General features: G+C 50.8%; 1 protein-coding gene across 1 annotated transcript; it reads left to right on the top strand.

Moving 5' to 3' along the window:
* Positions 1-2,912: 2,912 nt before the first annotated feature.
* Positions 2,913-15,871, top strand: ACSBG2 (acyl-CoA synthetase bubblegum family member 2). The gene is given in 16 exon segments (XM_062509984.1): positions 2,913-3,559; positions 3,562-3,604; positions 3,890-4,019; positions 6,025-6,104; positions 6,632-6,876; positions 8,151-8,239; positions 8,792-8,912; positions 9,363-9,443; positions 9,989-10,138; positions 10,646-10,822; positions 11,351-11,532; positions 11,781-12,014; positions 12,570-12,787; positions 13,917-14,056; positions 14,897-15,143; positions 15,759-15,871. Coding segments are annotated over 16 exon segments (2,319 nt in total). The 5' UTR covers positions 2,913-3,490.
* The last annotated feature ends 1,137 nt before the right edge of the window (positions 15,872-17,008 follow it).

Genomic DNA, 17,008 nt, shown 5'->3' with positions numbered 1-17,008 from the left:
GGAATGCTCTGTGAAATGATCTCAGGGATCGAGGATGCTCCACGAGGTGTCCTGAGAGCTTGGGATGCTCTGAGATGACCTGAAAGATGGGAATGCGCTATTAAATGATCCGAGGGATCATATATGAAATGCTATGAGGGATCGAGGATGCTCCACGAGGTGCCCTGAGAGATTGGGATGCTCTGTGAAGTAACCTGAGAGTTTGGGGGTGCTCTGAGATGACCTGAGAGATTGGAATGCTCTCTGAGGTGACCTTGAGGGATCGGGAGTGCTCCGTGAGGTGTCCTGGGAGTTTGGGATGCTCTGAGTGACCCAGGTGCTCGGGACGCTCCTGTGCCGGCTCCAGCCCCGCTGTGCTCCCAGCGGACACAAAGCCAGGTGAAAATGCAGCGCTGTGCTTTCCTGCTCGCTGCAGAGCATTTCTCCACGCTGTGCCATGTGTGCTGAAGCAGCAGTTTAGGGAGGAGCAGCTGGGCGCAGCCTCCTGGTGAGTCCCACTGCTGGGGAATTCACCTGCAGCGTCCCGCTGCCCTGGAGAAGCAGTGCGCCTGAAAGGGAAGGTTCTGTGGCTGTCTGCTGACCAAGAGATGGTCAGTGGGAGGCTTTCTTCGGCCAGAAGCTCAGCTCTGAAGGTGCTGCCGTGGTCAGGAGCCTTTCTGCAGTTGTGATGGTCACTCATCATCTGAACAGGCTGAAGTAACTTTTCCTCCTGTTTTCTCTACTGCAGCATCCGGAGGGCAGGGGGTAACTGCCCAGCGCATGTGGTCAGTGATACTGTCCAGGATAAAACCTTTAGTGCTCAGGAAGCTTTTATCACTGCCTCTCCTAAAAACTGAGTTTATCTAAGAGGAAGAAGAGTGTGTTGCTCAGCTTTTGTTTCCTCACTCAGTGAATTTTTGAAGAGAACAAAAGGCCCGAGTTTCTGTTTTGGTGATGTGGCAATTGCCTGGAGCTGCTCTGGACAGCACCAGAGCGGTTGTGGTGCCTTTACCAGTCAAAAGAAGCCAGCTACAGGAAGCCGAGGGGCAAGCTAGAAAATGTCAAGTGGCTGATAATGTGCTGGGTAATTTGAATTTGAACTGCTGTTGTGGAAGCTCTGTGTGTTTTAGGTAAAGGTGTGTCCAAAGCCTGTTAGAAATGGAAACTCCACTCCTACTCCCTTCACTGTCACAAGTTTGCACTTCCTCAGATCTTTATTCTGGTTTGTCAGTGAAACCCCATCGTGGTTCCAATGAAACACTTCATTTACAGTTCTTCTGGGTCCCGGTGCTCCCTCAAAGCAGAACGTGTTTCTATTTAAATGATTTAAGGAGTCAGATAGGCTTAATTAAAAGGGAGGTTTATTCCTGCGGGTTTTTTGTTTGGGAGTGTGTCCTCCATGTTCCAGAACACTGTGGTACATCATAGTGTGCCAATTCCTGAGGGAACAACGTGTGGTGGGAGCATTTGGTATCCAAGAATTACACCTGGCTCTGGTAAACCATGGAATGGTTTGGGTTGGAAAGGACCTTAATTAAAGATCATCCCCTCCTAACCCTGGAACATGCGTGTTTTCCAGTGGCTGTGTTTGTAACTAAGCACCAGGGAGGGAAGGCCCAAGCTGCTGTGCTGAGCAAAGCTAGGAAGGATCTGTATATATTGGGGAATATTTGCTCCTAACCTGAATTTGTTGGCTAAAATGGCATGTTTTGTTTGGGAAGCTGCACAATCAGATTGCTCCTTAGTTCATGGTGTGAGTGTAGCCCGGGTTGTGCACAGGGGAGCAGAACTCAGGTATGGTCTCCACAGGGAATAGCTTTTCCCTCTTGGGTGACTGAAGGTGATGCAGAAAGCCTACCATGGAAATGGAACTTAAAGGGATAGAGCAACTCTGCTGGGAGGGAAGGATGAGAGAATTGGGACTGTTCAACCTGGAGAAGAGAAGCTTTGGGGTAACCTCATGGTGGCATTCCAGTGCTTGAAGGGAGCCTGCAAGAAAATGAGACACAGAGACTGAAAGGGCCTGGAGGGACAGGGCGAATGGCTTCCACTGCCAGAGGGCAGGGTTAGATCAGGTGTTAGTAGCACTTCCCTGGGAGGATGGGAACCCCTGGCACAGGGTGCCCAGAGCAGCTGTGGCTCTCCCTGGATCCCTGGCAGTGTCCAAGGCCAGGTTGGATGGAGCATGGAACAGCCTGGGACAGTGGAAGGTGTCCCTGCCCGTGGCAGGGTGTGGCACTGGATGGGCTTTGAGGTCCCTCCCAACCCAAACAACTGTGGGATTCTGTGATTCCCTGACAGCAGGAGTGAGGACACCGCACCCTTTCCCTTGAAACTTCGTTACTGCACTAATGCACAGCTGGCAAGAGAAACGCTGTCATTAGTGCAGAGCCCAATTAGTGCAATGTCCTCAGGGGCGCTGGGTGCCCTGAACCCCTCGTTGTGGGGTGCTGGGAAGGAAAGCGGGAGCAGCATTGCAAAAGGGGATCAGGAGTGATGGCAGCTGCTGCCACCCATCCCTCCTGGACTCTGCTCGGGGTTTCCTTGGGCAAGAGGGGCCGCGGGGACAGCTCGGGTGGCACCGTGGATGCCTTTGGGCTCCTCCAGGCTGGGCAGGTCTCAGCGGCTGCTCTGAGCACGGGGCTTCAGATCCAGCACCATCTTCTCACACTGCCAATAAACCACTCTGCTGTTCCAGCCCAGAACGGGTGTGCGGCAGCGTCTGCCAGCCACGTGGGCGCTTCAGAGCTGGATTTTTGGGGGTTTTTTTGCAGCCATCCATGCCCCCTCTCGCTGCTCGTGAATTAAGCTGTTTCTGGCGTGGTGACTCGCAGGCTGTAGCAGAGCGTGGCGTGAGCAGCGACGTGTCCTTGTGCTGATGAGTAAGCGGAAAGGGGACGTCCCTGAGCTGTGCCTGCCGTGGCTTTCCCCTCCCGGCAGAGGCAGGAGGCTGCGGCGTGCTGGGTCGGATTTATGACATTAAAAAGATTCTTTCACTCCTGTCCCTCATCGCGATGAACATCCCCCTCACATCACGCGATTTAAATGTGTCTTTCTAATGCAGGTCGAAAATAGCAGCCTAAAATCCACTTCTTAGAGAGAGATCAAGGATAATGGGGTTCATCTCCAATCAGCTTGAAATCCCTTGAAACAATTAAAGCTCAGCCTGGCGACTTATAAGCATCAGAGGCTTTTGATGAGTGTAAACCTTAAATAAAATCAGCGTTTAGAAAACACTTGGTATAGGTGATGAAAAATCCCCCAGGACAAAATGCTGAAAGCAGCGTGGCAGCCACACACACACACACACACAAAAAAAAAAAAAAAAGGCTGCAAAACCCGCTTATTTTGATGTGAACAGGCTACATATGAGGTGTCCCAGGGCTGTGTCCCCCCAGAGGTACCCTGGACCTGCTGGCGGGCAGGCGTGGGGCCAGAGCCTCCTTAAGAGAGGCGGCAGTGTGGGGTGACGAGCCGCTTCCAATTGCAAGGCGGCAGCACATGACATAAGATGCTCCAGATCTGCCTCCTGGGCGCTAGTTTAAAAATAAAGGATATTACACGTCGGGCTCGGCGCCGGTGCGGAGCGGCTGCGGAGGGGAGGCTGCGGGACGGGCGATGCGGGGTGAGCTGGAGGGGTCGGGGGAACTGCGAGCCGAGCATTTGGGACAGCATTTGGGGCAAAGGGAGGGTGGAACTGAAATAATTTGGCTCGTGGTGCTCTCGGGGAGCTGTGGGTGTCACGCTGGTTCTGCTGTGAGGTTTGAGCGTGCCAGCTGTCAGAATTTCCTGTGTTTTGTGGAAATGCAGCAGGCTGGAGTCGTGCCTCCGTGGGGTCACCTTGCTCGCGTCAGTGGAGCTTTTCTATGACGTTTGGCTGTATTTTAATGTTTCAAACCTGTTTTTGCAGGGACGGTGCTGTGTGAGTCAGACGTGAGGATGGCACTTGCAGAACCAGTCTCCGTGGTTTATTGCAATTCAGCTCTTCAAGGGAACTGTGAAATGTCACAGGAAGATGTGCTGCTCAACCCTTCACCCAGGTTTGTCTAACCTAGGATTTTATTTCCCCTGTTGTGACCTGTATATATAGTTTGTATTTTTCCATGCTTGCTTTAATTAATTAAAATTATTTTGGAAGAGCCCTGTCTCTGCAGGGAGCAGCTCATGTGCAGTACCTACACTGATCTCAAACTCCTGCTGGTAAGAGGCTGCTTAGATTTACAGACTAAAGAGGAGATTAGGGTCTATATCTCACCACAGCATAATGGGATCTAGGTGACTAAAACATCTTTACCTAAATTTTTTGGGGCTGCATTGAATTACATGTCATAAGGGGGAGAAAAGGATGGCTTGATGGACTGTGAGGGAGATAGCTGGGGCTTTTCTGCTCATATTACTGGGTCATTTGCATGCTTTGATCATAAAAGCTGGTAGAGAAATGGTGCAGAACTATTGCAACTGAGGATTAATTTGAGCTGAAAAATGTTCTCAGTAATGAGGAGGGAGCATGGAGGTGGGAATATCTCATAATCCCCTTGGGGGAAATAAAGAAATTATTTACTCAGCCCTGCTTGCTGGCTTACAGATTAGTTCAGAGAAGCAGTTCTGCTTTAGGACAGGACATGGGATCAGCCATGTCAGATCTTCCCTGGCCTTAAACCTCCTCATATGCCCAAAGCATTCATAGTTGACTGTTCCCTAGAAATTCAAAATAAATGTAGATTAGAGGGAAGAGATTTCCCCCTTATCCTGAAACTCACACAGTGCCTTGTGCTGGATTGTCTTGTCTCTGACCTGATAGAAAGGAAATAAAAGGTGGGACTTGGTGGGAGCCCTGCCTGGCTTAGGCTGAGCAGTCTGTGTGGGCCCAGAGGAGCTCTCACCTGTGTGCAGTGTGAGTGTGATGGGCAGAGTCAGGGCTCCTCTCTGCCCCAAAGCTGCCCCTGCAGTGCTGGAGTTATTGTGATGTCAGGGCCCTTCTGGAAGAGCCTGGGGCTGGTGCTGCAGGTGTTGCTGTGGGGAAGGGAAAACACCAGCCTGGAGAAACAACACCTGTGTGATGGGCTGAGGCAAAGGGCTGGTAGGGCAGGGCAGGATGGAAAGTTTGGGTCTCTGTAGGGTAACCTTAAATCAGCTAAAACTCAGGCCTCAGTGCTCTGCCCATGGTCCTGGCAGGGCATTGCCCAGGCCAGGGGACAAAGCAGCAGCTGCCTGCTTGGAGGGTGTGATTCCCAAATCTCAGTGGGTCTGGCTTCCAGCTCCTGCTCTCAAGTGGGATATGAGACTTGATTATCCCTTACCCTCCTCATTAGGGCTGTGAGACATTCCAGCTTGGGAAGGGATGGAGCGAGAACAGTTTTGCAAGCAGGCAGGTGGTGCTTCACCAGCTCCTGCAGGGCTGAAAGTGAAAGGACAGCTCAGCTGGGAGGAGCATGGCTGAAGCACATGGGGATGAGCCTGTTTCTGTTTCTTCCCAAGCATCTGGTGGGAGCACTGGCTTTAGTAGCAATACCCAAGAACAAGATTTCCTGTTAAATCAATTTCCTGCTCTTTGCAGGAAATCTCTGTGGGTTTCCCCATGAGGTGACTCCAGAGTGTCCCCAGGGCCTCTCCTGTTGTTGGACTCCAGTATTGCAGACAGGAGATGAGTTCCAGATCCAAGTGTCCCTTCCTGCCCCCCTTCTCCTCCTCCTCTCCCCAGCTGCAGACTCTTTGTTTCAGGCACCTGGAGCAGACTTTAAGAATTAAATGATGGCTTTTTTTGGGATGATGTTTATGCATTCTTCTGCAGCTTGTCTGCAATGAAAGCTGCAATTAGGACAACACTTATGTGCTCAAAACCAGCACAGTTAGACCTTGCACACTCAGAGGTACCTGTTTCATTGCTGGGGCCATGCAGGGTAGTGAATTAATCAAGCCACCTGCAGAACATCAGGGATCACTTTGACATCCAAGGACTGAGTGATATTAAGGGATGGAGCAAACCTGCCTGTGGCAGGCAGCCCTCAGAACTCTCATCCAGGGATAATTCCTTTTGCCTTACAGAACTGCTGAGCCACACAACAGTGAGCCAGGGGAAGATTCCAAGATGGAGAGATCTCAGGTGAACTCACTCGGTCCCAAAGGTGAGTGGATGGAATTTTGGGGGAATTTTGCAATGAGAGAGGGACTTGTCAAACCATGACAATGGAAGAAGCAGCTCAGGCTGCAGGATGGTTTGTGTAGAAGTGTCTGGAACTCAGGCTGTAGAGCACAGCTGTGCTTCAAGCATTAAACAGGCAGTGTCAGTGCCTGGTGCTCATCTTCCAGGTACCAGTGTCCTGCTTTCAATCCTCCTTAAAAGAAAAAAAATTAAAACCAGCAGAGTATAAGATGCAGGAAACTTTTGCCAGTACAAGAGCCTTAGGGCAGCAGAGCAGGTTAGAGGGGATGTAAGTGGGAAATGTTTAACAAAATTTGAAAATGCTCTAGAGGCTTCTAGTCTAAAATACTGGGGGTCAGCTGGCAAAATTGCCGTGAAGAAAGGGTCAAAAAAGGGGTGTGGGAGAGGGTGTAACAGCATTTGCTTTCATATGTTTGAGACTTGTGTTTCTATTGCTGTTATGGCAGCAGGAAATTTCTAAATCTAAGATGCTGAACACTTCTTTCAAAGCAGCCTCCTCCCCTCCTGGCTCCAGTGTGTGGACGACACGTCGTGATGGAGAGGTCAGGCTGAGGATGGAGGAGCAGGGCATTGGCAGTGAGGCCCCAAAGACTGTGCATCAGCTCTTGCAGGAATGTGTGAACAAATACAGTGACTTTCATGCCCTTGCATCCAAAAAAGATGGCCAGTGGACAAAGCTGACATATAAGATGTACTATGATGAGTGCTGGAAAGCAGCCAAAAGCTTTCTGAAGGTAAGAGTTTGTTGAATTCTCTCTGTGCATATTGACAAAATTAAAAAAACGGCATGATTTGGGTTGGAAGGGACCTTAAAACCCATCCAGTGCCACCCCTGCCATGGCAGGGACACCTTCCACTGTCCCAGGTTGCTCCAAGCCCTGTACAGCCTGGCCTTGGACACTTCCAGGGATCCAGGGGCAGCCATAGCTGCCCTGGGCAACCTGTGCCAGGGCCTGCCCACCCTTACAGCCAAGAATTTCTTCCCAATATCTGATGTAAAGATTTCTTCTTTTAATTTAAAACTCTCTTCCCTTTTTCTACCACTGTGTAAAAAGACAGGTTTAATGTTCACTCATTTAAGTGCTGGAATGGCTGCAGTCAAATCTCTCTTAAACGTGCAAAATCCCTGAATGCAGGTGAATCTTACAGTGGCAGGGAAGTTCCTGAATATGCTATGGACACCTCAGTATTTAATTTTTTTTGACAGTTGCTTCCAAATTTAGCCAAGAAAAAAAACATGAAAGGAAACATTTAAATTGAGGTGTTTGAGGTATATGGCAAACCTGGACACTGCCTCTCCAGAGGCATGGAAAAGTTCATCTTTCTAAGGAAAAAACTTAAAGGGATGCTTACAAACCAGATTTAAATGTCCCAGGTGGCTCAGCCTTTTGCTTGTGCTGCTGGGATTAGGAGTCTTATACAGAAACCAACACCACTTGTTTTTACTGTTGGGATCAAGTCTTATCTCTTCAAGTTAAGGCCAGCCTGGTTTTACTCCTGTGGTGGGATCTTCCAATCTGGGACAAAGCCAGTCTGGCTGAGGGTGTTAAAGACTGGGACTCCAAGAGCAGCTCGAATTTCATAGCCAAGTGTGACTGCCCTGGAACTTGTTGCTCTGGCCATTACTGATATCTGACATTTCCAGCTTGTACCAAATGTCCCAGGAGGTGTTGCCTGACTTGACCTCTCACCTCCTCATGCTGAGCTCAAGGGGAGCTGGTAACTCCCTGGACTGCAGTTTATATTCCTCTTAGTGAATTCCAGTGAGCCAGGCTTTCCAAGGGCAGACCTCAGCAAATCCCATTTTTCCAGCCCACTTACAGTGGGACAGGGATGTGAAACTTTCTGTGGTTCCATCTTGGATCCTGGCGAGTTTTTCAGTGGGAATCACCCTGTGCAAGAACATGAACTCTTCCCTCAGTGCTGTGCTCACAGCAGAGATCTGCCAATGAGCCCTGAGCTTTGTCCAGAGAGGCCAGGCTGCTGTAATGCCATCTCTTGTTTACAGCTGGGGCTGGAGCGTTTCCATGGAGTGGGCATCCTGGGATTTAATTCTGCAGAGTGGTTCATTGCTGACATTGGAGCTATCCTTGCAGGGTAAGGCTCTTGTTTCTTGCCATGCATTTTGTTTTGGCAGGCAGAGAGTGACTGCAGTATTCACAGGAGAAGCAGGTTTTGATTAAAACCCTGGTAAAACAAACTCAAAAAATACCCCCAAACCCAGTTGGTTATATTTGGGTTAAATGAAGGTAGATAGAAACTGAACTATTTAATGATGAATTAATGAGGCAAAAATTACTTTTTTTTAGCCAGCTGCTTCTCTCAAAATAAGATGACCAGTAGGTTAATCCAAAAGTATTCTTATGTATACAATGATTCAAAAAATGGTGGGAAATTCCAGAGAATCCCATGGCTGGATTGTGATATCTGCCTTCCACATGAGATATTTTGGTCCCTTACACCACTCCTGACATTTCCCATGCCCCAGGACAGAATCTTTCCTCTTTGAATTAAGCCCTCCCCTCTTTGTTGTCATTTTATGGGATATTCTTAAAGTTTTTTTCTCTGAAGGGTCTGAATTTTGCCAACAATTCCGCTTGTCCTCTAACTGTGTTTTGCTTTTCTGTTTCTTTTTTTTCCCTTTTCCAGGGGATTTGCTGTTGGGATCTACACTACAAACTCTCCTGAGGCCTGTCATTATGTAGCAGAGAACTGCAGTGCCAACGTTATAGTGGTGGAAAACCATAAACAGCTGCAGAAAATCTTAGAAGTAATTATGGTTTTTAAAAGCCTGAGGGTTACAGCAACCTGTTGACAGATGTGGGTGGGTAAAATGGTGTGAGAGGGCATTAGCTGAGGGGAGTGCTGGGTCTGAGAGCAGAGGTGAACTCGTTGGTGTGCTGCCTGCTCCAGCCTGGTGAGCTGTCACTGGCACTGTGTCTCACAAGAGGTTAAGTGGTGCTTTCACTTGTTAAAAGCCTTGGGCTTAAAACAGAAGAAGCCAAAATGAACAACTGAGCACCCTCTAGGTTGTCTGGCAGCATCCCAGCTCAAATTATGACTGTTACTAGTGAGGCAAACCCATTCTTTCAGGAACACAGATGGGATTCTCTTGGCTTTACATAAAGTAGCAAATATGAGGAGTATTCTAAGTGGGGTTACAGAGGCCTGAAAGGGACAAGCAGCATATGCTCCTCACAAATCTCCCTTCTTAACACAGGTTGAAGACAGACTACCTCATCTGAAGGGCATTGTCCAGTATGGGGAGGAGATCAAAGAGAAGAGACCAAATCTGTATTCGGTAAGTCCTGGGCTTTTTCACAGCTTTTAAGACCTGGTTGTGTTCAGCTGATGGCTGCAAGAACCTGTCACATGCTGTGGGGCCTTTAACATCTGGTGAGTGACATCCCTGTCCATGGCAGGACCTTGGAATGAGATGGTCTTTAAGGTCTCTTCCAACCCAAACCAGCCTGGGTCAGTGTCTGTGATCCCCTGAGCTCCTCACATTGGCTGTGGTGGGCAGGAGGTGTCTGCTGTTGTGCAACCTGGATATAATCCCTGTTGTAAAAGGGCTCGGAGCCTACTGACCTTTTCCAGACATCTCGGGGCCCACAGTTGCTCCAAGGAGTTGCTCCAGAGCTGTAAAGCTGCTGGGGTGGGTCTGTGTCCTTTCTGCTTCTCCCTGTGTCAGCCAGAAAACACTGCAGGGTGACTGTGTGCATTTCCAGCCTCTTCCAGAGGTGTGGACAGGGAGAACAGCTTCCTTCTCTTGGTGTGTAGCAAAGAGTTTAATTTTTCCTGTGGGTGATACCTTTCAAAGGGACTGAGCTCTTCTGTTGTCTGCAGTGGAGGGAGTTCATGGAGCTGGGCAGGGACGTGCCAGACTCACGGCTCCACGAGATCATCGCGTCCCAGAAACCCAACCAGTGCTGCACCCTCATCTACACCTCGGGCACCACGGGGCAGCCCAAGGGCGCCATGCTCAGCCATGACAACGTGAGTGCCCAGTGCCACCCCAGCAACTGCCACCCTGGAGTGCTGAGAGACACCATCCTGAGCTGGAGGCACCCTCAGGGATCATCAGTGCAGCCCCTGTCCCTGCCCAGACACCCCAACAATCCCACCCTGAGCATCCCTGAGAGCGGTGTCCAAACGCTCCTGGAGCTCTGGCAGCCTTGGGGCCGGGACCATTCCCTGGGGAGCCTGGGCAGTGCCCAGCACCCTCGGGGGAAAGAAGAACCTTTCCCTGAGCTGCATCCCAAGCCCTGACACAGCTCCAGCCCTTGCTGGGCTCCTGTCCCTGTCCCAGAGCAGAGCTCAGCCCCTGCCCCTCTGCCTCCCCTCGGGAGGAGCTGCAGCCCCCGAGGGGTCTCCCCTCAGTCTCCTCTGCTCCAGCTGAACATGCCAAGTCCTGCTGTTGAGATCCCAGGATGCTGTAGCTGTGTTGTGCCTGTGTGTTCTGTGCTGTCCCTGCTCTGAAGCCCCTGTGGGTTCCTGTTGCAGCTGACGTGGACAGCCAAGGTGGCCGGACGCTTCATCGCGCTGAGCGACGCCCACGACAGGCAGGAGCACGTGGTCAGTTACCTGCCCCTCAGCCACATCGCTGCACAAATGTGTGATATTTGGGCAGCCATGACCTTCGGTGTGCAAGTTCACTTTGCCCAACCAGATGCATTGAAGGTAAAAAAAAATAAGATTATAAACTTACACCCATTCACCTGCTTGAGCTGTGGTGGGCTCTTGAAACAAGGCTCTGTTATCTCATGGCTCTGTCAGCTTTCCTAGCTGGGTTTACTTTACCCACTGAACAACTGCCCCTGTTGGTTTGACTGGAGTCTGACCTTCAGCTTTTGACTCAGTCACAAACTGGGAGCTGCTGAGTTCTTACCTGACACCTGGTGCCACATCAAAAACTGGTTGAGCAACAGCCTTGTGTTTGCTCTGCCCACATTACACCATGGCCCCAGCTAAACCTGAGTCCTCAGTAAAGATTCTTGTGTCAGCATGGGCACTGAAAGCATCGACCTTTGCTCCCTTCCCAGTTCCCACTGGAATGCCTCATGGCTTCACTTCTCTTGGAGGTGCTGCAAAAAGCAAACAATTCCTCAAAAGTGATGCAGACTCCCAAGTTTTTGCTAGTGATCAGTACTGACCTGAAGTCTGCAGTGAATCACTTCTAAAAACTGTATTAAATCCTGCTTCTCTCAGGGCAGCTTGGTGGAGACCCTGCGGGAAGTGAGGCCGACTGCTTTTCTGGGAGTTCCTCGTGTCTGGGAAAAAATGGAAGAGAAAATGAAATCTGTGGGCATGAAAGCCTCAGCGTTCCGAAGGAGAGTGGCATCATGGGCCAAGGAAGTGGGGCTGCAGACCAACCTCAAGAGGATGAATGGGTAATTACGAGCTACGCTTCAGGGATGAGTTTTAGGAGAACTTCATTGTCGGATCAGGGATTTTATTCTGTGCAGGTTTTGTGTTCTGTCCAGGATTATATCCCATGTGGCAGGCCAATGGCACTTGGACCTGAGGGGGGTGGGGCTGGAGGGGGGAAATAATCCATTATTGTATGGAATGCACTGAAGTAGGATGAAGATAGGAGGCAGGGGGAGGAGCTCTAGGTGTGCCCGTTTTCCTGGTGCAGGTGCTCCGAGGTGCCCGTGAATTTCCGCCTGGCCAGGCAGCTGGTGTACAGGAAGGTGCGCAAGGCCATCGGGCTGGACCGCTGCACCAAGTGCTACACGGGGGCTGCTCCCATCACCAGAGACACCCTGGAGTTCTTTCTGAGCCTGAACATTCCTGTGCTGGAGCTCTATGGGATGAGTGAGAGCTCTGGGCCTCACACCATCTCCCTACCTCATGCGTTCAAGCTCGGCAGGTGAGCACCTTCCTGGGAGCAGAGGGAGGGGGGGGTCCTCCATCTCTCCTGGTGCAGCTCATCTCCAGAGCCTTGACACTAAAAGGTCACTGGGGAGCCACATCACAGGTGAAGAGATCTGCCAAGGGCAGCAGCAGGGATATGTGAATTTACCTTGGCTGGGTTCTGTGAGAGCTGGGGAAGAAGTGAGGGGCTGGTGGGATGAAGGAAGAATTGGTAACTCCAACCTACCCTTCACTTTAATGGCAAATAACTGAAGGGTGCAGGGTGTCTTTGAATGGCTTGTTCAGTCTGCACAGTGAAAGTTTGCTGCCAAGGGCATAAATCAGCTTATTCAAAGCTCAGGTGTTGAGAACAGTGAGTGCAAAGCAGCAGGTGTGTGAGCACTGTTCTCTGCATTAACAGCTCTTTCTGCAGCTGCCATTACCTGAGCAGATGCCTTTGAAGCTCGTTGCTGGGGCTTTATTCAAACTCTTCAGTTTGAGAGGTGCTGTTGTAACCTCTGCTTGAATCCAGTTTAAAATAAATGAATCCTTGGTCTGTGCTCTGTTTCAGCTGTGGGAAGGAGCTGACAGGCTGCTACACCCTGATTGATAAACCAGACAGGGATGGCATTGGGGAGATCTGCTTCTCAGGAAGGCACATCTTCATGGGCTACCTGAACATGGAGGACAAAACCAAAGAGGCCATTGATGAGGATGGCTGGCTGCACTCAGGGGACCTGGGCAAGCATGACAAGGATGGATTCCTCTTCATAACAGGCAGAATTAAAGGTAACACATCCCCTGACTTTATCTTGATGTTATGCAGCACTATGGAATCACTGAGTTGTTAATGTTGGGAAAGACCTCATGGGGCCAAACTAACCCACGTCCCCATTTCCACATCTTTGAAATCCCTCCAGGGATGGTGACTCTACCACTGCCCTGGGCAGCCTGTTCCAATGATGAACAGTGAAGAATTTTTTCCCAATGCCAAACTTCTCTGGTACAGGGGGAGGTTTTGCTGGTTGTGTGGTTGTGACTTGCGCAGAAAAATTGTTTAAATCCTCCTCCTCCTGTAGTCTCTACGTGAATGAGGGTGTCCTCCCCTGTGGTGGAGGAGAGGGGCAGCCTCTGGAGCCAGGGTGTGTTTGCAGTGGGGGACAAGCCCTCTGATTGCAGCACCAGTGCAGTTAATGCTTTGTTGCCTTGTTTTACCAGCAGCTCCCTCAGTTTCAGGAACTTTGCTGGGTGACCTCCAAGGAAAACATCAACTTAACACTGTTGTGCAAGTGCCTTGTCACAGTGTGGCTCCTGGGACAACAGTTTGAGCAACACCAGACAAAGCCAAGGCCACTCGAGCCTTCAGCCCTTAAAAAGAGAGAGGTCCTCATGTGAGGGCTGCTCTCAGGAGCAGAAGATTCAGAAGGGGGCGCCCCTCTGCTCTGCAGCACATGGGAACCTCCTTTCACTTCAATTTCTTACAGTTTGGGTGCCAACTTAGGTGCCTTAGAGGCCCAGAGATCTGTGCCAGGGTGCCAAGGGGCTCCCCCTGCATTGCCAGACTGCAAACACCCCTGGAGCACCAAGGCAGCTTTGGCTGGGCTGTGTGTGAGCTGCTCCTCTCTCTAGGCCTGCTGGAGTCATGGGATGAGCACTGAGGCTGGAAAAGCCTTTTAAGATCATTGAGTACAGCACCCCCAAGGCCACCACTAAACCCCAAGTGCCACATCCCCACCTTTCTGAGCCCTTTTGGGGAAGTCACCCTGTGACTTTCCCAGTCCTGGTGTGCTGCCTTCTCCAGCTCTGCTGACACACACTCACTGTTTGATGCAGCAGACATGAAGGAGCAGTAGAGTTGTTTCAGATTATGGGAGGGGGAGAAGCTCCAAGCATTAATCAGGATTTGATTGTTTTCCAGAGCTCATCATCACTGCAGGAGGTGAGAACATTCCTCCTGTTCCCATTGAGGATGCTGTCAAGAATGCTATTCCCATCATCAGCAATGCCATGTTGGTTGGAGACAAAGCCAAATTCCTTTCTATGCTCCTGACACTAAAGGTAATGGCAAACAGGATGGGGATCCACCACCTGTGCTGCTGAGTCTGATTAATTCCAGGGAGGAGAAGCTGTTATACATCTTTAGTGTCTTGTGGAGACAGGAGCCCAGAGCTGTAGCTTGGCTGTAACTGAGCTGCAAAGAGCAGCTGAAAGCACAGAGCTGTCATTTGCTCAGACCATCAGGCTCTGCTGTTGTTCAGGGCAGCTTTTTCTGTGCCACAGAGGGCAGGAAGAAACAAGGAAAAGACCCAAAAGTGAGGCTTGCAAAGGAAACCCTTCAGCTCTCCTCACCTGTTTTCAGTCTCTTCCAAAGCAGTCTGGGAGCTAAAAAGCTGCCAAGGATTTTTTTGTCAGACTCTGGCTTTAAACTCCACCAGGACACATCCATGGTGGCCTGTGCTGACTGTCAGAGTGGGAATTGCTCCTTGGTGAGACTGAGGCCAGCAGCCTTGGCCTGGGGCAGGAGACCTGAGCCAGGCCCTGCTGCGCTTGTCATGGTTCAGTGCTGTGTGGCTTCCAAGACTACTGCTGCACAGCATAGGGAAGTAAACTGTGCTCCAGAACAGGTATGGAAAAAAGTGATAAACTTTGGATAGCACAGGAGAAATTTGGCAGATGAGCTCTATACCCTGCTGGCTCCTGAGCAGGCAGATCTGAGGGGGATTATCTGTGTTTTGTCCCAAAATTCCACTGGCTGCCAGGGGCTGCATGACAGCTTGGATGAGGTGGGGTTGGAGTGGGGTGAGGAAAGGACCCAGGAACTGTCTCAGGGCTGGAGGCTCCTTGGTGCAGGGGGCGTCAGGTGTTCAGCAATTCTCAGGTACCTGTTGTGTCCTGCAGTGCATTGTGGATGCAGAGACGGGCGAGCCTGGAGATGCCCTCACTCCTGAAGCTCTGGAGTTCTGTCAGAAGCTGGGCAGCACGGCCACCAAGGTCTCAGAAATCATCAGCAGCAAAGACAAAGCCATCTATGCTGCCATCCAGAAAGGGATCTCTGCTGTCAATGAGGGAGCTGTGTCTAATGCCCAGAAAGTCCAGAAGTGGGTCCTGCTGGAGAAGGACTTCTCCCTCTTTGGTGGAGAGCTTGGTGAGTGCTGGGGGAGGTGTCTGGGATTTGCCCTGTGCCCCTTCCCTGGCTATTGAACATCAACACAACCGTGACCCCTGATACACAGAGCTGCCCCCAGCCTTTCCTCTCTGTGGCTTTTCCATGTGGAAGTTTGAGGTGGGATGGACTGGGGTGAATTCCCACTTCTGCCCAGCAGCACTGAGTGGAGCAGCACTTACCCTTGCTCTGCTGCTCTGCTCTGGTGCTTTGATGCCTCTGGCAGAGTTATGGAACATCCTGAACTGGAAGGGACCCTCAGGGATCATCAGTGCAGCCCCTGTCCCTGCCCAGACACCCCAACAATCCCACCCTGAGCATCCCTGAGAGCGGTGTCCAAACGCTCCTGGAGCTCTGGCAGCCTTGGGGCCGGGACCATTCCCTGGGGAGCCTGGGCAGTGCCCAGCACCCTCGGGGTGCTGCTGTGCTGTTTCAGGTCACAGGGGAAGGGAGGGAGATTCTATTAAACCCAAAGAGAAATTTAGAACCGATCACTGTTCCCGTTTTTGCCTCTTCCTTCCAGCCCTGCTTCCCCCCAGGCCTGCTGGGAGCTCGAAGTGGTTCCCTCCCCAGTAACCCTGTGCTGGTTCCCCACAGGCCCCACCATGAAGCTGAGGAGGCCGGTAGTGGCTCAGAAATACCAGGACAAAATTGCTCAGTTTTACACGGACATCGAAACCCCCTCGGGGGAGCCCTCGACCCGGACATAGAGCCCTGCACTGGAACCATGCCTGAGGACACTCCCAGCTGCCCAGGAAGGATCCCCTGGATCCTGTTGGAATAAAGAGGGTCAGCCTTCAGGCAGCCCCTCGGCATTGCTTTGCTGTCCCTGTCCAGTCCATGTTCTCCTGTGTCTTGTGTCCTGTGCTGAGATATCCCAAATATCTCAACTCTGTATTTTTTATTTCTGTTTTTATAAGGGTGATACAATGTTTACCTTAAAAAAAAAATCACATGACATGTTACTTTCTAACCAAAGTTTTCTTTTCTGGAGACAAATGTAAAACAAGAGCTGGAAATCAGGAGCTGCCCTTTCCCTGCTAAGGAAGAAAGGCAGATTTCATTTTCCAGCAGTGTCCTCGCTCCCTGCTGCCTGTTTCCCTGCATGCTGATGGCATCATATAATTTTAAATCTCCTTTCCCACAAAGTATTCCTGTCTGAGATGACAAATGCTGGGTGACTACACACAGCAGTGGAGGTGGAACCTCACATGAACTGGGTTTGTCTGTGCAATATTTTGAGTTTGTTTTACCTTTTTGAGTTATAATGAAGCCATAAATTGTACTGTTGAAGCTGTATCCATGGCTGGTATTCTGGGAAGTGATTTACTCCAGGGATTATTTATAATGCTGTGTACAATGTGTGAAATCTGTCTGTTTTACAATCCAGAAATGTTGTAGTGTCTGAACTGGGGAGCTCCACAGTGGAGGCTGGGTGGGCTGAGGCTCTGTACCTGTGCTTGGGGCCAGGAGCTGCTGCTGGGAGCCCAGGCTGGTTCTCCTGAATGTCTGTGATCAACCAGCCCAGAGCTCTGAGGGTCCTTCACAGTGAATCCACTGACTCACAGTGAATTCTGGTGGACACAGACTCACCCCCTGCCAAGCTGCAGGGAAGCACCTGCAGCCAGGAGCTCCTCATGCTCCCTGCTAAAGGCTCTGCAGGGCTTATTCCAGGCTGTCCACCCCCAGCAGGTGAAGGATTCCCTGTGCACTGGGTCATTTCAAACCATCAATCCTTACCTGAACACGGGCAGGCAGCCCAGCTCTGAGTCCCAGCACCGTTTCCCATGGAAAGGAGCAGCACGGGGAGGAGGTGGGAGCAGCTCAGTGTTGGTATCACAGCAGGG

The sequence above is a fragment of the Cinclus cinclus genome, chromosome 28 (assembly GCF_963662255.1).
Source record: "Cinclus cinclus chromosome 28, bCinCin1.1, whole genome shotgun sequence".
NCBI lineage: Eukaryota > Metazoa > Chordata > Aves > Passeriformes > Cinclidae > Cinclus > Cinclus cinclus.
This window is presented reverse-complemented; position numbering and strand designations above follow the sequence as displayed.